This window comes from Podarcis bocagei (assembly GCF_964188305.1).
Source record: "Podarcis bocagei genome assembly, chromosome: 4".
Taxonomy (NCBI): Eukaryota; Metazoa; Chordata; class Lepidosauria; order Squamata; family Lacertidae; genus Podarcis; species Podarcis bocagei.
In genome coordinates this window covers 19,128,261-19,149,651 of record NC_138128.1, presented here as the reverse complement: position 1 = coordinate 19,149,651, position 21,391 = coordinate 19,128,261, and the positions used below count along the sequence as shown (strand labels likewise).

General features: G+C 44.4%; 2 protein-coding genes across 4 annotated transcripts in view; both read right to left on the bottom strand.

Annotated features, from left to right (window-relative positions):
• The window catches only part of SI (sucrase-isomaltase), a 265,979-nt gene that overhangs the window by 222,050 nt on the left and 22,538 nt on the right, over positions 1–21,391 (bottom strand). The gene's annotated exons all lie outside the window — the stretch shown is intronic.
• The window catches only part of SLITRK3 (SLIT and NTRK like family member 3), a 43,426-nt gene continuing 25,405 nt past the window's right edge, over positions 3,371–21,391 (bottom strand). For 2 of the 3 annotated variants that reach the window (XM_081190088.1, XM_081190089.1), the window contains exons 3-4: positions 6,265–6,378; positions 3,371–5,062 (exon numbers count right to left, since the gene is read on the bottom strand). In XM_081190088.1, the coding sequence (XP_081046214.1) occupies positions 5,007–5,062; positions 6,265–6,378 (170 nt within the window). In that variant the 3' untranslated portion in view covers positions 3,371–5,006. Of the gene's footprint in view, positions 5,063–6,264; positions 6,379–21,391 lie in introns of those variants that run through there. The other variant, XR_014007043.1, reaches the window with a different exon arrangement.

The following is a 21,391-nucleotide window of genomic DNA, read 5'->3' as shown; positions in this document are numbered from 1 at the left end:
ATTGTAGCATATAGTTGAACAGTTAATTCCTCACCTGCCTGGGAGCACTTTTTGTGTGCGTACTCATGTTCTAATGACCTCGTCTGTTTGATTTTATATTGTGTCAGAGTTAATTGCTGGGCAGGTTGGTGGTTTTAATATATTTTAATATGGATGTTTAATTACATTCTGCTAAATGCTGTCTTGAACTCATGTTGAGACTCCTTTGTGATGAGACATCTCCCATAGCCAACTTGGGTGAGTTCTCTCAGTTGCCAAACATGCTACTGTTCATTGGAGAATGCTCTGCCATACATTGATGACCGGCAGCAGTTTTCAGCTTTTTGATAGGGTATTGAGACTGTAATGACCTCAAGGAAATTAAAGGGAAATTACCCTTTGCTCCATGTTTGGTTTATGATGGACTATTTTAATTTTAAAAAGCATGCCTTGTTTGGCCAGGATTCCACACAGGATATGTAGAATAATTGTTTCAAATTAAGTGTTCTGTATACCCACTCTTAAATTAATAAGCTTAGCCCTTCATTTCAAAAAAGGTAAATGTTAAAGAGGAACAAGAGGATGCATGTTACATAAAGAAAATGGACAAGACTTCTCCTTTAACCATTGCCCCCCAGCTCCAAGCCAACTTGATTACATGTTAATTCATTATTGAATTATAACCTCTTTTAGATAGCCTGTGGATAGGCTTTCCCCTTTCCAATCCAATGGACAAGCAAAGAGTAGCTATTCGCCCCACCCATGGGTTGTAATGACCTTAAAGCCCTTGGTAAGTTTGGTAATACCATGCAGAGAGAAATATACCAAGACTACTCATTTTGTTATATTTATCACTGTAAATCAGGCATAGGCAAACTCTGGCCCGCCAGATGTTTGGGACTACAATTCCCATCATCCCTAGCTAACAGGACCAGTGGTCAGGGATGATGGGAATTGTAGTCCCAAACATCTGGAGAGCCGGAGTTTGCCTATGCCTGCTGTAAATGTTACATCTGGCAGTGATCCAGCCTTACGCTGTCACTCAAGACACTCTCAAATCTGCTGACGGGACAAGAAAGAATTTCACATTCTCCTCCTGACAACCAAATCAAAGTATGAGCTGGGTATTGTCAGCATACAATAATTTAGTGCTGCGGATAATGTTCTCTTTGATGCCGAGGAAGAACGGTAAAACAAAAACGACTGAAATACTTCTCTTGATTTCAAAAGAGAGACTTCTTCTGTAGTGAGGAAATTGTTAAGATCATTATTACCGTTTTGAACATGTGTTTTTTGACATTCGAGAAGGTGTGGAAGATCTATTGAAAACATAATAATTTAATGAAAAAATAATACAGGCCCAGATTTAAGGTTGTGTAATTCTGCGGAACAGTACAGTCATATCTCGGGTTACGAACACTGCAGGTTGCATGTTTTTGGGTTGCAGACTGTGCCGAACCTGGAAGTACTGGAACTGGTTACACACATGCACAGAAGCGCCGAATAGCATGACACGCGTATGCAGATGTGGCGCTTCAGGCTGCGAATGCTGCGGGTTGCAAACGTGCCTCCTGCACAGATCACATTCGCAACCAGAGGTATGACTGTATTGGAGAACTGGGGGAATACTGCACAAGGGTGCTGCAGAATACCTTGGAATTCTAATGTTCACCTATAGAAATATAACAATTAGTGCCAGCTGGACAACTGTAACAGCCCTGTCATTGTGACCAGCTATCTCAATGACTCATTGTCCAGCTGGCACTAATTGCTATATCTCTCTGGCCTTGCTTGATCCTCTTTGGATCAGGTGTTTGGGTAGATATCCCTGTCCTCTTCCGGGTAATATATATTGACAATAATTTTGTAGTGTATGGACACTTGCATGCATGTACCAAGGTGCAGACAAACTGGATGGTATTCAACTAAATAGAGATGTTCATTAATTTAAGTTGATCTACTCTCAGTAAAACTAAATTGAATACCATCTACTGTGTACTGTGATTGTTCTGCTCTGAGTCTGAAACCCTGATTCAACAAAGCAAAGCTTTTGTTTCGGCAAAGAATAAGGGATCCTGAAACACTTATTGTGTATCTTGCAAGAAACTAATTGCAGTGCCTTAGCCTGCTTTAATTGCTATGGTAATTTAAATGACTTGTGCATTTTGCTGTAATTATAGTGTCATTCAGGCCACAAACCTTGCGGAAGAAAAAATAAATATTGCCTCGTTGGTAAAGTTGTTCAGCCTATTATGCCAGTGATAGCGTTAAGAGACCAACAGGGGTTCATCAATTTAAGCAAATTATTTAGGATTATTTTTGTTCTATTTATGTTGAATAATTCACAGGAAATAATCAAAGTAGTGCTTGCTGAAGTCTGCTTTACATATTCTTCTCCTCCTCTCCATCCCGTAAGCATCTAAAGACAAGTGTCAGTACAGGCGAGCAGCATAGCAGCACCCCTCAGAAGGATTAGACCAATTTCTACCTAATTGTGTGCATTCTAGTAGTTTATTGCAGTTTATCGGCAATTGCAAGTGACACTATGATGAGCAGTTGCTTGGCACTGTGTGGATTAGTAAATTGGTCAGCAGTAGTAAGGAGAATTATGATGTGCATTACTTAAAATGGATTTATGCAAATGTTCCATGCGGCTTTAAATGGAATCTACGCTAAGTACTAAATGGGATGGTTACATGGAGCTAGCAGATTAATAATTTAGAAAATCTTAACTTTACAACATGTACATATCCATGATCCTGAATATGTGGCATCACTTTCTGGCGAGGCATACTTTTTTTAGGTAATAATGGAAGAATGGGATCTAATAGAATTAGGGGACTCTCCTAAGGCAAGATCTGGTGGGATGAGCAGCTTAGGATGCAGCTGATCTTTGGCTCAGCTGACTGATTCTTGGCTCAGCTATGCTCAGCCAGCAATAACTTTGTTTGGTACAACCAAGTGGCTGTGGTTTCAGAGTTTGTCCAATGCTTATAAAGGTAAAGGGACCCCTGACTGTTAAGTCTAGTCATGGACGACTCTGGGGTTGCGGCGCTCATCTCGCTTTACTGGCCGAGGAAGCCGGCGTTTGTCCACAGACAGTTTCCAGGTCATGTAGCCAGCATAACTAAGCTACTTCTGGTAAACCAGAGCAGCACACAGAAACGCCATTTACCTTCCCGCTGGAGCGGTACCTATTTATCTACTTACACTTTTATGTGCTTTCAAACTGCTAGGTGGGCAGCAGCTGCGACAGTGCAACGGGAGCTCACCCCATCGTGGGGATTCAAACCGCTGACCTTCTGATTGGCAAGCCCTAGGCTATGTGGTTAAGACCACAGCGCCACCCGCGTCCTATCCAATGTTTATACGCTCTCACAAAATAATAATTATAATAATAATAATTTTATTATTTATACCCCGCCCATCTGGCTGGGTCTCCCCAGCCACTTTGGGCAGCCTCCAGCACATATAAAAACATAATAAACTGCCATACCTTAAAAACTGCCTCCAGGTGTCTTCTAAAAATTGTGTAGTTTTTTATCTCCTTGGCATCTGATGGGAGGGTGGTTCACAGGGTGGGCGCCACTGCCAAGAAGGCCCTGTTCCTGGTTCCCTGTAACTTCACTTCTTACAGTGAGGGATCCACCAGAAGACACTCAGAGGTGGACCTCAGTGTCTGGGCTGAATGATGGGGGTGGAGACTCTCCTTTAGGTATACTGGGCTGAGGCTGTTTAGGGCTTTAAAGGTCACAACCAACCCTCTGAACTGTGCTCGGAAAAGAACTTGAAAATATGGTGAAATTAAAACTAGGTTGCACTGAAACCCCTTTTGTGCTTGAAAACATTGAAGTGATTCCATCCACTCATGCACAGACCTAGAACTCTTCAACTCAGGTAAGAAACCATCTGTTGGGAAGTTTGTTTTCCTTAATCTCTGCATTTGGTGCCATTTCAGTTCTAATACCATTCTCAGTTTTAATCAGTTACCGGATTTGTCTCTTTTGCTCAGTCGAGCAGCCTTATGGCTATTGGATAATGGTTAGAAGTATGCAAAGAGTAAAGGAAGCCATGGTGGCTCATAAGGAAAACACCAAAATCCATATTATTGTAAGACCTTTATTAGGCCAACCAAAAATGTGTGCAAACTTTTGAGTTCTGCAAAACTCTTCATCAGGCTACATGATAAATGGGGCAAGGCTGGCAATGGAGAGGGGGGCACAAAAAAAAGTGAAACAGTGAAATGTGCATCTGGTCACACCTTTAAGATGGAATGAGGGAGGAGGTAGCAGACATGGAAATGGGGTTCTTTAGGTGCTCTGCAGGTTTTGGGTTGCACCCAGAGCTGCTAGGAAGACAAAACTGCTTCTGAGAGCCATCGCTCCGTGGTAGAGCATCTGCTTTTCATGCAGAAGGTCCCAGGTTCAATCCCCAGGAGCTCTGGGGAAGTCCTGAAGAGCTACTGCCCAACAGAGTAGAACATACTGAGTAATTGGGCCAATGGTCTGACTCAGGAGAGGGCAGCTTCTCATGAAAATACAGTGGTTTAGGCCCCATATATGAAAATACAAAATCCAGCTGTTACTCAGGAGAATGCAACAGCAATCTTTTTTTAAAAAAAATATCTGGAAATTAAATGTGCCATGTTGATAATGGTCCTGGTAGTAGCTGCAACCTGGAAACAAAAATCAAGATCTTCATAAGACAAATCCCCTGTGCTTTTGAAGCTTAAATAAAATAATATAATAATAGGCACAGTCCACAGGGAGCATAACCTGAGCAAACCATGAGTTTCTGCAGCTGCCATTCATTGCCCTGGAACTTCTGCAACTGTTCTGTTGGGTTGCTTCCCTGTTGGGTTGATTCACCATCGGGAATCATTGTAGAGCCAGAATTCTTCTTGGTATTGTTGCTCCACTGATGGGAGCAGGTATTTCGCTGCAGGATAGTGCATCCACCTCTGAAATGAAGATTCCCATCTTCATGATGAAATGGTAGGTCCCAGAATTATCTCCTTGATTCATTCCTTATCTTCTGCCTTGCCTTGATTGATCTGTAAACTGCTTTGGGCAGCTTTTTCTGGCTGAAGAGAGAGAGGAAATATTTAAATGAATAATAATAAATAACCAAACTTTTTGTTTTTTTTTAAGGATGAAATTACAGTTCTAGAAGTCAGCACCCCTCCCAGGCCTTAGTGCTTCCGAATGATGCAGTGATTGCATCCACTCATACTGAGACCTTGAATAAAAAGGTAAAGGGACCCTTGACCATTACGTCCAGTCGTGACCGACTCTGGGGTTGCGGCGCTCATCTCGCTTTACCGGCCAAGGGAGCCGGTGTACAGCTTCCAGGTCATGTGGCCAGCATGACTAAGCTGCTTCTGGCAAACCAGAGTAGCGCACGGAAACACGGTTTACCTTTCTGCCAGAGCGGTACCTATTCATCTACTTGCACTTTGACGTGCTTTCGAACTTCTAGGTTGGCAGGAGCAGGGACCGAGCAATGGGAGCTCACCCCATCATGGGGATTCAAACTGCCGACCTTCTGATCAGCAAGTCCTAGGCTCTGTGGTTTAACCCACAGCGCCACCTGCGTCCCGAGACCTTGAATACATCCACTAAATTTAGAAAATAACCTTGAATCAAGCTATCTTCAGTTCTCAAGGAATCTGTCTTCCCTAGTGCCTCTCCACACTTTGGCTTAATGTGGATGGTGAATCCTTGTGCCTTTTTGTCCGCATGGGTTTCTCCAATTACTGCTGTCCCACACTTTCTCCTTCTAAATTAAGAGATTCCCTGTGCTATTGATACAGCTCTCCAATTTGTATTTTCAAAGCATGCAAACCTCTGGATTTAGGGAGGAGAAATTGTGGAACAGCGATAACTGGAAGAGAAGAATACATGAATGAGGGGAATTTAAGGAGACAGAAGGGGTTCACAACCCATATTAAGCTGAGGTATGGATAGGCCATTAATCTCCACATAAGGTCAGTTAGGATGCTGTTTCTTTTCACCATCTGAGTACCATCCTTCTGACTTTTCCCACTTCTGACTCTGTTCTGAGTTGTTTTGATTCATGGCAATGAAATGAAGCATTAATTCTGTGGTCTGCAAGATTCATTTTGGTGCCCTTTCTTAAACAATTGATGCCATTGCTGGGATGTTGGTGTATGCAAATTTAACAACGTCATCATTTTTAACTGAAAGTTGCTTTGATTACATTTTGTAGAAAAGCCACACACAAAATATTACATGTGAATGAGTACATATTAATTCTTGAACTGACAGGCAGTCTGGTCCAGTGCATAGAAAGCTTGCGTCAGATTCAAATCCGTCTTCAGCCAAAAGGTCATGGGGTATCCTTGGACAAGTTGCTGTCTCTCAACCTCAGGTGCGTTATCTGTAAAAACAGGAATTATTATTGCTTTACAGCAGTGATAGGCAACATTTTCCCTGTGGGTGCATCCCGCTCCCAAAGTTCATTGCCAACTATGCATAGATGTAATGCAACTGCTGGGGCTGGAATCAGGAATTCATGGCTATGCCTCAGGTGCTGAGCCAAGAAGGCAAAATGTTGGAGCAGATCCCTAGACCAGGGATCACTGGCATGGGACCTACCTGCCAGTGACTCCTAATGTGTTTGCAAAAGGTCTCAGGAAATATTCCCTCAAAATTATACAATAGATGAGGAACTGCTTACTCTTCTAATTTGCACCAGCTCAGCATCTCTTACACTGAATGCATATCACAGGAGCATGCTGATCAATAATCACATAGTCCAAAATTGGAGTTAGTTGACTCCACAGTCATACCTCGGGTTGAATGTGCTTCAGGTTGAGTGCTTTTGGGTTGTGCTTCGTGGCAACCCGGAAGTAATGGAGCGCGTTACGTCTGAGTTTTGCCGCTCGCGCATGCACAGACGCTTAAAATGACGTCATGCGCATGTGCAGAAGTGGCAAAACACGTCTTAAGTTCTATTCAGGATGCGAACGGGGCTCCAGAACGGATCCCGTTCACATCCTGATGTACTACTGTATTAGCAAAAACACAATCTGCACAGACTTGGTTGAGCACCAGGCCTAATGAGCTCACTCCTGGTGGTCTTACTCTATGAAAATCAGTTTCTGAGATTGAAAGCCTCCACGTCCTCACAGCCATCTAAGTTCCCTCCTCTCCAGGGCTTTTTCCAAGCAGTCAGAGACTGTGCCTGGAGGGGAGCTTGTTGCAGCAGAAGAGGGAAACACCTGTGGCTCTTTACCAGCCTGACTTATCTCTGCCTCTTGGGCTCCCTCATCCCACTCTCCTGCTTCAGCTTCTGCCTCTGATTCTAGACTTCTCTCTGCCACCAGCTTTCCCAGCTCACCCTGTTACTTCTTCAGCTTCTGACACCTCCTCTTCCTGGTCTCCTCTTCTCCCTCTGACCATTCATCATTGCCCCACCACCACTCCCCAGGCTCTGAGGATTCTTCCCTTGGTGGTTCTCCAGCTGGTTCCTCCACCGTTCTTCTGCATCCAGACATTCCATGACAATATGGCACATTATCACTGGATGCCAGGAATGGACACCCACCTTCCCATCTGTTCTGAACAGAAGAGAGATACCAAGAGGGTCTCTCTGTAAGTGAGTATAGGGATGGTTTATGTAGGTCTGTTTTTCCCATATTTATGAGATGGCTTATGGGGAGAGGGCATTCCCAAACCATTTTGTGCTATTATATCTATTTCTTCTCTTTTATTTGCATCAGCCATGATGCCACACACATTATGCCACAGTAGCTATTTTCTGACATGCCAACCCTCCTTGGTAACCATTTGATGTTGTGCCATGCCCCCACAGCAGGCATGCTGTGGCTGGCAATCATGGCATTCTGAGAAAGTTCCACATGTGCCCACTGGCTCAAAAAAGCTTGGTGACCCCTGCCCTTGGCAGTAAAAGATCTTTAGATACTGTGGTGAATTGTCTCTCCCAGGCTGGCCATTGACTGTTCTCCACAAGAAGACTATAAATCCCAGTGTTGTACCAACATCTGTCCTCCAACTTTTTGGAAGTATTTGTCTCCTAGGAAAGAAGTTTCCATTTTTCTGCCTCTTTCTCAGGGTTCTTTAGAATTTCTTTAGAATTCTGGAGGGTGGAGACAGGGAAGAAATTGGTTCACTTGGCATTGGAATGTGATCTTCCCTGATGTGCAATTCCTGAACCAATAAGCCAACCAAAACACAGCTCTCCTGAAAAATTCGCACTGCTCCAAATTTTGTGATGCAGTTCTCTAACCCAGAAGTGTGCACCAAAATGCATATATGAGTGAAAATAGCATAGAAAACATTATATCAGAGAAAATTGCTTGCAAAAAAGGTGTATAGTAGGCCATGTTGCAAACAAAATTGCATATGTTAGGAAGAATGTGTGCAATATTTCATGCTGTTGTTTTTTTTTAAAAAATGCTATGTGAAAATGCATCAAAGCAAGCTTAAGATTGAGAAACTGATAGAACTTAAAACTGACAATCCTATGCTTACTTAACTTGCTTCTGAGTAGATTGTAGTGTGGGATTTTAGTGTAAAGTTATTTCCATACAACAGAAACCAAAATTGCACATCATGCAACAAACACACACTGCCTTTTTGCTTCTTGTCCTTTTGATGGCCCTAATACAGGTGTGCAGAAATGGCCTCTCAAAATTCTCCCCCCTGTTTGTGGGCAAAGAAATTGGAAATAGCTTTTCCACTGAGTTTCTCCAGTGTAGAGGACAGGAGAGAAATTCTCCAGCAGTTCCTCAGGGGTGGATCTCATCATTAGCAGAGGTATGCCTGGCCTTATCACTAACTTCCTTATTTCTTTCCTTCTTTCTTTGATACCCCAGGCCATGCCCAAGACATACACCAATTCTCAGCCGTTTTATGAATGGTGGGGCAAGTAGCAGTGTCAGCCCCCACAAACAATGATGGAGAATATTCAGTGAATATTCAATGCCTCAAGGACTGCCTTACCCTACATGAACCAACCTGGGTCCTTCTCCATCTGTCTCCTCAGGGCGTGGGTGGAGGGAGGCGGCAGCATACCTGGCCCTATCACTATTTGTTTTTAGGCAACAATCAAAATCATTTTTCTTCAGCAGGCCTTTGGACCTTAATTTTCTTGTTATCTTTTAGTGGGGTGGGATTTTAGTGGGCTGTGGACCAGTGGTGGAGCTTCATGCTCAGGCACCGGGGGGCAGAGAGCAGGTGGGGACCCATCCTGGGGGCATGATATGCTGCCCGCAGGGGCATGGTGTGCGGCCTGGGGGCCGGGCACACCGCCTGCAGGAGCGTGGCGCCCAGTGTGGGCGCGAAGGCAGCCACGATGGCACCCCACTGGGATCACACTGCTGGGGGCGGTGTGCTCCTCCCGCACTCCTCTTCCTCCGCCAGTGCTGTGGACCTGTCTTTTATCCATATTTTCAGTGAGTGGTTTCAGATCTTATTAACTCTTGTTTTTACACTTGCTTTTAATATTTGGTTTTGTAAGTGTGTGGGGGGGAAAGAAAGAGCTTTTAAAGAAATGTCTTCAGAAAGTTATCTTCTGAGAAATTGCAGCCCACAGCACAGAAATGTGTTGATAATAGGATTGATGGCAGTGCTTCTAAACAACCAGCAGTTTTACACTGTGGAGGTGGTTTCCACATTACATCTATCTATGTATCTATTGGATTCATACCGGTTGTCCTTCAGTCTGCTCATCCCCCATGATTCACTTTTCAGCTCAGCTCAGAGTTAGGGCTGTGACATCATAAAATAGAAACCTGTGCATCAACATGCAATTATGGTGTCCTCGTATCATAGGATAACATAGGCCATGTCGATATGGATTGTTCCTGGCTGTGTGACAGCGCCCTTAAAAAACTGCTTTTCTTCCTTCCTTTCTTCTTTGGCAAGATTCCCCACCCAAAAGTGAGGAAGGTGAAGAAAACGATTTGCTCCCTTGTTGCCAACAGGTTTAAGAATAATCAGCAGATGGTTTCTGAGTGAATAATCCAACTGGAATAATGTCAACACCACTATTGAATTTGCTCCTCTATTGGATTATTCTCAAGATAAACTACAACTTGAGCTCATTAGGTACATGAATTTCAATCCCCCTCCAAGTCGAGTGATGCATCGAGGAGAGAACAAATTAAAAGAAATGTGGCCAGCAGTGGAAAAGGATTTGTAGAAATGGCTTCTAAGAAGCTCTTAAATATTAAATGTTATGTTTAAATGTTACCAGCATGCATATAAAGCAATAGGTCTATTGGCACTGGGAATGTTTGTGGAGTGGTCTTAATAATTTAAGCAAAAGATGTGCTCCTTTTTTCTTAGACCGGGTGCAGGCAATCCCTCCCCTCCCCCTGTTAAGGCCTTCATTCCCTTGGAAGTAATCTGTCAGGGGCCACATGCTAGTAATAGGTGGGGCCAGATTCAAAAGTGGGTGGGGCTACCACATTTAACTCCTTCTTTCTAAGACCTCTCTTTCTGCTCTTTCTCCTCTCCCACTGGGCTGCTAGGAGAGGAACAAATCACTTTCGCCAGAGCTCAGAACTGGCTTTTCAAATTGGGCCAAGGGCCACGTGACATTAGCCCAGCAAATTGCCCATTTCTATCTACTACAAACATCCATTCTTTTTTCATAAATGTTCTGCTATGCATTTTGTGTGGGCAGACAGTCCTACATGCAAAACAAGGGAAGTGTCCATTTTGTAACGCTATAGTTTTGCAAAGGCATGCAATATTTTTGTAGGGTTTTGTTTTGTTTTTGTTTTTTTAATGGTTTAATGAGTCAGTGAGGCTGGAGGGTTATTTATCTGCACACAGGAGTAAATTCTCCAAAGGGAGAGATGGGGCAATTGTTCATCTGGTCACAGGGACCTAGTGAGGTAGAGGTAATTTATCTGCAACACAATGGAAACATAATGGAAGCTGGCATGATAGATCATGTGGTTGTGCTGGATGTGGACATCCAAAACTTTTGCAACATATTGTTTGATCCTGTTCAAGACATTGCCCAGCTGTGGATGGACAGATTTATTGTTTACACAATGGCTACAATTTCCTTTTTCCAATGAGCATGTAAGTAAATCAAGCCATTCAGTTGTGTGTATTCAGTTCTCAAGCCCTCTTTAGCAGTTGGTTTCTTAATAGCTGAGAAGGTAGCAGGTCCCAATATCTCTTAATGGATATATTCAAGATTAACAGTCATTCCTATGGACGTCCTCTCAGAAGTAAGTCCTATTGAATTCAATGGGACATCGTAACTTTAAATCACCCCCAAAGAATTGTGGGAACTGCAGTTTACCTCCTTCATAGCTACAGCACCCTTAAGAAACTCCATTTCCCAGGAGCCTGTGTGTGTGTGTGTGTGTGTGTGTGTGCGCGCGCGTGCGTGCTTTAAATGTGATTTAAAGGCATGGCTTGTATTTAGCCTTATTCCCAGGTATGCATACATAGAATTGCAGCCTAAAAAGCATTGCATTTCAAAATCATAAGTTCCATTCAATTTTAAATTTATTATCTATAAAAAATGGGCATAGAAATGTGTTCACACGCAGTATGAAAAACAGAGTTGGTTGGGTGAATAACCTGCTAGACTCTGGCCTCTAATTGTAACGGTTGTCAAGCTGGCAGTTAATTTCTTTCCTTTTCTGACAATATAAAATCCTTCTTTTCACAAGGGAATATTAATGCTCAGAATTCTCTAGTGATGGTCATTAGCCTAAATGGCTTCTTTAAAAAGGAATGGACAAATTAATTGCAGACAGGTCTATTTCTGGCCACGATAAATGAACTGAGCACCCATAGTTCAGAGGCAGTATATTTTTGAATAGCATATTCTGGAGAAAACAAAACTGGATGACAGTTAGCTTCATAACCTCCTCCCCACCCCACCACCTTTTGGGGAAGGGCTATGGCTCAGTAGCTATGTACCCAAGAGATCCCAGGTTCAGTCCATGGTATCTCCAGGTTGAGGGGGAGGCCTTCACTGAAATTCCAGAAAGGCACTGTTATTGAATGTAGGCAGGGTACTAGACTACAGTTCCCATCACCACTGATAATTGACTATGCTAGCTAGGGCTGGTGGAGGTTGGAGGCCTGAAATATCCACCTCTGGTATCGACAATATTCAGCTAGAGGGACCAATGGTTTTACTCTGTAAAAAGCAGCTTCATGTGTTCCTACTGGAACATGGATTCAGTCTGAAGAGGTAAGTGGCATACCGTGGGTTGCCAGTGCCCAGGGCAACGTAAGTGTTGCACCTATTAAGGCACATGTTGCGCACCCTAACCAGCACCTCCATGTGGCGTTGCTGCTGCTGCTAGACGGAGCTGCAGAGCACCGGCAGGACATATATGTGCGCCTCCTCAGGTTAGGGCGCCACTACCACCACTGCCGTGAATCTCGCCATCTGCCCACCTCCCCTGCCATCAAGGGATGCTGTGCTGCTGAGAGATACAGGAGCCCATCCTCTCCCTGCTCCTGTTTGGCATGTTGCTCAAGTGCGGGATGGAGAGCACCCCTGGTTGGGGTGGCAGCTGCAGAGGTGTGCCCCTCAAAAAATTTGTGCTCAGAGAGATCGCCATGGAAGGTACACCTCTGCTTTAACCTATTTTAAAAAGGAAGTTATGGTGGCATTTTAATTCGGCTGTTTTCATTTTCATTTCATTTTTTAAATAAAAAAACACACACGCTGAAAATGTTTTCCGTCCCTCACTGAGCTTTATCTACTCACCTTACATAATCATGATGCATCTGATAATAAAATACCTTAATAATGTACTGAAAATATGAGATACTGGATAAATACAACATTTCCCCGATTAATTGTGTTTGTGAGCATGTGTGTATGCGTGGGCGTGTTATAAAAAAGAAACCCTAAACTCAGTGAAAGGTTTGCTTGGCACTGTGTACGCTATCTGCTTTCAGCATATTCTCCACATAAGAAGTCTGACATTTATAGGAAAATGGCCTATATTTTTCTTGAAAATACCACATGTGCTAAATATCACATTTAAGCACAAAGCAAAAGGCAGCTGTTTGCGAACAGAGAAATCGGAAGAGACCTTAGGTGCTTCTGTTAACACCGAAGTCTTTTTTGCTCATTCAACCCTCAACCCCTTTCACAGTTTGATACTTGCTTTACACTTGCCATTTATAATTTACAAGGAGAGAAGGGGAGGGGGGATTCAGTTTATCTAAGTGAATCCGAAGCTGAAGATACTGCCCCGAGAAAATGTCACAGAATGGGATTTGTTGCTCGTCTCTTGTTCAACAAATCATAGAATCACAGAAATGTAAAGTTGGAAGGGACCTAAGGGTCATCTAGTCCAACCCCCTGCAATGCAGGAATCTCAACTATAGCATCCATGGCAGATGACCATCCAATGGACTGCAGCCTGGTAGTACAGCACATGCTTTGCATACAGAAGGTCTCTGTTTCAACTCTGGGCATGTCCAGGTAAGGCTGGGAATGTTCCCGGCTTGAAATCTTGGAGAGTCACTGCTAGTCAGTGTAGACAAGACTGAGTTAACTGGATCAATTCAGGATAAGGTAGCTTCATATATCCCTAAAAGGTCATTTTTGGATGCCGCAAAAAAGACCCATGCAAAGAGTACATTTGGTTAAAAATGGAAATGGACCACTGTAGCCGCTCATGTAAAACCAAGGATGCTGGTCTGTATCAAGACAGCTCAAGAGAATCTATGCTGATCAACTCCAGGCAGCATAGCCAATTGTCAAGGATGATGGGAGTTGTAGTCCAAAACAGTACCCAGTTTGGGAAGGCTGATATGAGTGCTCTGGCAATAGGGGAAAAATTTTTTTTGAAGGAATTTTGAAGAAAGGCATTTGCAGCTTCAGCTAGGAAGCTGGAGAGCTAAATCCCATGAATGAATAGTTTGGAGAAGCCTGGTAATGCTTCACTTGACCTATTAACTGTGACCATTTTTAGCCAGGATAGATTAGAAGGAACCAGTGTGCCTCTAAGGCAGAGTCAGTTTTAGGGCGGTTTTAGTGCAGCTGCACTGGGTGCCGTTCTGCAGGGGGCACCAAAGCAATGCTGTAGAATGTGTGGTTGGGCATCAAATTTTAGCATCACACAGGGTGCCACTGAAATTTAGGAGCCCAATGTCTGCCACTGTCATAGGAGCCATGTTGGAGCCTAGGAGAAGGATGGAGACCATCATAAGGGCCACTGGTACACAGAGAGGAGGTTTGTAGTCTGAGTCCTCAGCAGAACATGAAGAGTTTGGATTTGATATCCTGCTTTATCACTACCCTAAGGAGTCTCAAAGTGGCTAACAATCTCTTTTCCCTTCCTCCCCCACAACAAGCACTCTGTGAGGTGAGTGGGGCTGAGAGACTTCAGAGAAGTGTGACTAGCCCAAGGTCACCCAGCAGCTGCATGTGGAGGAGCGGGGATGTGAATCCGGTTCATCAGATTATGAGTCCACTGCTCCTAACCACTACACCTTCACTTGCAGAACTCTCCTGTCTTTCGCCACTCAGGATATTTGATTTAAGAATTATATGCTGCTGCTTCAGCTAGGGATATGGGAGGATTTATTTATTTATTTTGTCCACTTTTCACAGCAGACCAAGCTGATCCAAGACTCCTGAACTTGCTTGCAGGTCAGAACACAGCTCCAAGTTGGACTGAGCACTTCTGAAGATTTTTAAATGCTGTTTTTGGTACATGCAAAATACTCGTTTGATGTAAGAGATGCATACAAAATGCATGTTTTATGGATGTAATGAACTGAAAAATGTCAAAAAGTGCCTATTTTTTATAAAGAAGAGCATGCAAAATGCATATGGTTTAAAGGCAGATTTCCCATCTGTTCTTTTTGGGGGGGGGGGATCCATCCAAAATGAGATGGAGCAGACTTATGACTGAAACAGAAAAGGGCTTTGTCCACCTTTTTTCAGCATGCATCTTTCTGTACAGTATTGGCTTGAAAATAAAAACACAACAAACATCAATAATAAAACTCCAAAGCAGCATGAAATAATGCACTAAACATTAAAATGCTGGGAGAATAAAAAAAAGGCCTGTTTGCAGAAAGATATTGAAGTAGGCATAGACAAGTCTCCCTAGGGAGAGCATTCTGTAGACAGAGTGTCAAAACTGAGAAGACCTTTTCTGCTGTCTCCACCTTCTTCACCACATCTGCTGAGGGCACCCAAAGGAAGATCTGGGATAGGGGTGGAGCCCACATTCTGGAGCGAATGTGCTTGTTCTGCAGCACCTGAAATAATGTGTGCTGCCCAAGATAATAATAATAATAATAATAATAATAATAATAATAATAATAATAATAATAATTTATTATTTGTACCCCGCCCATCTGGCTGGATTTCCCCAGCCACTCTGGGCGGCTTCCACAGAAACCAAAAAACACTAAAGTATCATACATTAAAAGCTTCCCTGAATAGGGCTGCCTTAAGATGTCTTCTGAATGTCAGGTAGTTGTCCATCACCTTGACATCCGATGGGAGGGCATTCCACAGGGCGGGCGCCACCACCGAAAAGGCCCTCTGCCTGGTTCCCTGTAGCTTCGCTTCTCGCAATGAGGGAACCGCCAGAAGGCCCTCGGCGCTGAACCTCAGTGTCCGGGCAGAACGATGGGGGTGGAGACGCTCCTTCAGGTATACTGGGCCGAAGCCGTTTAGGGCTTTAAAGGTCAGCACCAACACTTTGAATTGTGCTCGGAAACGTACTGGGAGCCAATGTAGGTCTTTCAAGACCGGTGTTATGTGGTCTCGGCGGCCGCCCCCAGTCACCAGTCTAGCTGCCGCATTCTGGATTAGCTGTAGTTTCCGAGTCACCTTCAAAGGTAGCCCCACGTAGAGCGCATTGCAGTAGTCCAAGCGGGAGATAACCAGAGCATGCACCACTCTGGCGAGACAGTCCGCGGGCAGGTAGGGTCTCAGCCTGCGTACCAGGTGGAGTTGGTAGACAGCTGCCCTGGATACAGAATTGACCTGCGCCTCCATGGACAGCTGTGAGTCCAAAATGACTCCCAGGCTACGCACCTGGTCCTTCAGGGGCACAGTTACCCTATTCAGGACCAGGGAGTTCTCCACACCAGCCCGCCCCCTGTCCCCCAAAAACAGTACTTCTGTCTTGTCAGGATTCAACTTCAATCCATTAGCCGCCATCCATCCTCCAACCGCCTCCAGGCACTCACACAGGACCTTCACCGCCTTCACTGGTTCTGATTTGAAAGAAAGGTAGAGCTGGGTATCATCTGCATATTGATGGACACCCAGTCCAAACCCCCTGATGATCTCTCCCAGCGGCTTCATATAGATGTTAAAAAGCATGGGGGAGAGGACGGAACCCTGAGGCACCCCACAAGTGAGGGCCCAAGGGTCTGAACACTCATCCCCCACCACCACTTTCTGAACACGGCCCAGGAGAAAGGAGCGAAACCACTGTATAACAGTGCCCCCAGCTCCCAACCCCTCTAGACGGTCCAGAAGGATGTTATGGTCGATTGTATCAAAGGCCGCTGAGAGATCCAGCAGAACTAGGAAACAACTCTCACCTTTGTCCCTAGCTCGCCGGAGATCATCAACCAGTGCGACCAAGGCAGTTTCAGTCCCATGATGAGGCCTGAACCCTGATTGGAAGGGATCCAAATGGTCCGCATCCTCCAGGCATGCCTGGAGTTGTTCAGCAACCACACGCTCAATCACCTTGCCCAAGAATGGAAGATTTGAGACTGGGCGATAGTTGGCCATACTGGCCGGGTCTAAAGATGGTTTTTTAAGAAGCGGTTTAATGACCGCCTCTTTCAGCGGATCTGGGAATGTTCCCTCAGAGAGGGAAGCATTCACCACCCCGCAGAGCCCATCGCCCAGCCCTTCCCGGCTAGCTTTTATAAGCCAGGATGGGCAAGGATCAAGGAGACAGGTGGTTGGTTTCACTCGTCCAAGCAGCCTGTCCACATCCTCGGGGGTAACGGATTGAAATTGATTCCATGCAACTTGACCAGACAGGGCTCTAGCACTCTCCCGCCCCAGCCCTGCTCCCACGGTGGTGTCTAGCTCCTTCCGAATATGAGTGATTTTATCTGCAAAAAACTTTGCAAAATCGTTGCAGGAGATCTTGGGGTCTTTACAAGGCCCCAATGGTAAAGGTGGTTCCGTTAAATTGCGGACCACCTGAAAGAGTCTCCTGCTACTATTTTCTGCAGATGCAATAGAGGCGGTGAAGAAAGTCTTCTTCGCCGTCGCTATCGCCACTTGGTAGGCTTGACGTTGAGCTCTAACCTGTGTCCGGTCAGATTCGGAGTGAGTTTTCTGCCACCGACGCTCTAGCCGTCTCAGCGATTGTTTCATCGCCCTCAGCTCCGAAGAAAACCACGGGGCTGTCCGGGCTCCATGCAATCGGAGAGGGCGCTTCGGAGCCAGACAGTCAATAGCCCTGGTTAACTCCGCATTCCAGCGGGCCACCAGGGAATCAGCTGAAAGGCCATCAACATGGGATAAAGCATCCCCTACCACTCTCTGGAAACCATTTGGATCCATTAAGTGGCGGGGGCGGACCATCCGAATTGGTCCCACCTCCCTGCAGAGGGGAAGGGTCGCGGAGGTGGATCCTTCTCTGAGATCCTTCTTGGTGGATTCTTCTCTGAGATGGTCCAAAGGGCTGCATGGGAACTTACATTTTTAAAACAAGATTTCACTACTTAGGGGAGCTCTGAAATGGGACTGAGAATGTCCTCGTGAGGAAGGATACATGATGAGGTATCATCTTTCACAAGAATTTTGAATGGGGGCAAAGATGGTAGCAATGTTAGAACAATTTTCAAAAGCAGTCCACATGCAGGAGAGTGCAGTAAGCCAATCTGGAGCTCGCCAGGGCACGGATAAAGATGGTCAGGATATTTCTGATTATATGAATGAGTGATAGTCCCTATATACAGCTGGTAACATTTTTCTGGAAGCTACCCAGGGTGGCTGGGGCAACCCAGTCAAGATGGGTGGCATATAAATAATAAAATTACTCTTCTTCTTCTTCTTCTTCAGAGGGAAGGGTGAAAAAAGCTGGTCAGGGTGGGCTCCCCAAAAAGGGATGGCCCAGTACATTTTGCTGCCTTGGGTGAAGGGCAAGAGATCGACTTGCCCATTCCATGTACACAAGCCAAACGTGTCGCTCCAACTTCATAGTTTGTGATGCAACAGCATCCTTGGCTATACTTAATTAAGGGAAGCAGGCTAGCTTAGAGGAAGCAGGGCATAGAGAGCTCTGCCCACTATTTGCCACTCAGCATCTGATGCCTTGAGGTGGCTGCCTCACTCTACCAAATTGCCCCTGTCCTAACCACAGCAATAGATGGCAGGCTCCCATCTATTAAAAAGTCTGTTTAAAAGAGTGAATGCTGTGTGTAGAATCATAGAGCTTTGGTGTGGATATGCTTTCTTATGCAGCAGAATCTGATGTGTAGACCTAATTAACTGGAGCTGATGGACCAAGATGCTTGAGCCAAGTCAACATTTGTTACCTGTATGAGCCATGCAGGTCCTGTACATGCTTGAAGGCCCCAGGGATGTAGAGATGGGAATGGTTTAGAGTGGCCATGAGTCCTACTTTAGGAAAGACAGCCCTCTATTTAAAGGCTAAGGAGTGTCTCGTCCAAGTCTAGTTTCAAAATAAAACCATGAGAAAGATGATATATCTCACAAAATGAAGCAGGATCTGTGAAGTTGCCCATCAGCAATTTGCACCTGGACAGCAGACTGAGCAGGCAAACAGAATGAGCTAGTAACTCTATTTCCCACTATGGTGATATGTATTACAGTTCTATTTAAATCACGGCCAGCTTTGTACCCAGCATTGCTCAGAAACTCCAGGAAACAAAAAACAAAACACCACACCAGTGCAGTTTTGACATACTAGTGGTTGAAAGCCTCACAGTTTTGAAAGGTTCTTGATTCAAAATGGCATCCATTAGTATCCAAACATACTCCTTGGTCTTAGGAGCCATCAAGGAAAATGTGGTGACAATATCTTAAGAGATGTAGAAATGCATAGTGATCAAGCAACTTTCCAAAATATATAAGGTATCCAATATTAGTCCTAATCAGAACAGACCCAATGAAGTGATGTGATTAACTTAGGCCCATCAATTCAATGGGTCTACTCTGAGTAGGACTTAGTTTGATACAACCACCAGTAGTGAGCAGTTTTGTAAACCGCTTTGAGAGTGCCTTTTAAAACAATCAAGTGGTATGTACATTTTTTGAAATAAATGTAGTCACTATTTTAAATTTGCGCATCTATATAGAAATGTCAATTTTATGCAAACAATGCCCCTTTTCCTCTTGGGGCTGTATTACTTTTTTTTTCAGAGGGCGGGGAGTTCAACTGCCAATTGATCGAATGGTCCAAATCCCGGAAAGAAGTGCCATGTCCTTAAACTCTTAATACAAATGATATTTCGGCAAACACAATGCAAAAATGAAGGGCTCAGTCTCGTTAGGCTCAGAAATAAATTGTGGTGTGCTTCTTCTTATAAGGCAAGGTAGCAGTGCAAAATCAAGAAAGAAAGTGATGGTTTATTAACCTTTTATTTTTAATCCTGTGTAAATATTTCTCATCTCACTGATTCGTTTCAATTGATTATTTGTTTTTCATCTGGAAGCCTGAAAAAGTTTGGGGGAGAATATAATCCTCTTCTCCCTCTGTGATTTCCCTCCCTGTCTCTCCTTAATAACATTAGAGTTTGCAAATGATGATAGATTGGCTCCAGCATGACAGTTTCATGATGCTCTGGCAACCATGAAATGAAGGCCTGCTTTACTTTATTTTTTAAAGAATCGTGGAAGAGCTTATTTTGTCCTGGTGACACCTGCCTAGAGAAAACGTTTTCATGCTACAGCATGTGGTCAGATTATGACACTGATTCTCAGTTCAGGGAGAGACGAGCTTAGGTACCTGATCCACATTGCAATGACCTACTTTTAATCTGACACAAAGCATGTGGAAATTTAGCGAGCAGGAATAATTTCAAGTATGCAGCTTAGGGAGCCGCTTACAGAAGATACAAGTCTGCAGCCGTTTCCTTTGAACCGTTGCTTTTCTAAAATCCCCGTTCCTTCCTCTGAGCTGTCCCATAGGGCTCATTGGATCCATAGTATTTTGTGGGGTTTTTTTTTTAAAAAAAAAAATAAAAATACCAGTGACATACCTTTGCTTTAAACACCTTCAATGCTTTCTTTTCAGTCATTCCAGGGGTGGCTGAATTGTGACCCTCCAGACCAGAGCCAATTTTATGCCTGCCAGATGTTTTTGGACCACAACTCCTGACATCATGGAGTTGTAGTACAGCAACAAAGGGGGGGCACCATGTTGGCTAGCTCTATCCCAGATGTTGTTGGACTACAACTTCTATCAGCCCTGACCATTAGCCATCAGATATGATGGATGTTGTAGTCCAAAAACATCTGGAGAGGCACAGCTGTCCCAGATTCATTGCATGATTAAGATATGACAGTGTTTAGGAGCTGTTTCACCACAACCCATACGTAGTAGGCATTTACGTTCAACTATTGCCTGCCATTTAAGTCAAAAGCAAAATACCCATCTAAATTTCTCACTGGAATTTCTACATTACCTGGTCATGGACTAGAGGAAGCTGCCTTAAAGGCGTTGAAACTATTCGTCCATCTATCCCAGTATTATTTATTGTAGTCTCCTCCGACCTGGTGCCTACCAGGTGTTTGGAATCCAATGCCCATCAAACACAGCCAGCATGGACAATGGTAAAGGACGGTGGGAGTTACAGTCTAATAACATCTGGAGGGCACTGGGTTGGAGATAGCTGCTCTACTCTGACTGGTTTTGGCCAATAACCTTTTGCAGCCCAGTATGATAATTCCAGAAATGCAACCTGGGACCATTTACCATCCAAGCTCCATCTGAACTAGACATTTGAAGTTGGATCATACCCCTCCACGGGGCCATGTATCTTTCTATGATGCAAGATGTAACGTCTCATCATTTCCACTCATCCTCTCTCCCTGGAGAAATGAAGTGAACCGGTCCCTCCAATTTCTCTGCCCACAAACAGGGTGGAGAATTTGGAGAGGCTGCTTACGCACAGCTCTGGTGCGAGCAACATCCAGATTACATCAAGGCTCCCTGCATTTGACATTTGGAAAGCATTACAGAACGCTGGTTTTCTGACAAAATACCCTCCCCGCCTCTCTCTCCTGAACTAAGGTGAACTTGCCCTAGTTTTCGCTGGTTGCAAATAGAATTTGGGGGTTGGCCAGGATGTATGCATGTCCCTCAATAACTCCATCCTGATTGCTGTTAACACAAGTGTGGGGCAATGTAGCTTCCTGTGATGATGATTCCCCCCCACACACTTTTTTGCTGTTTGCTACAAATCCT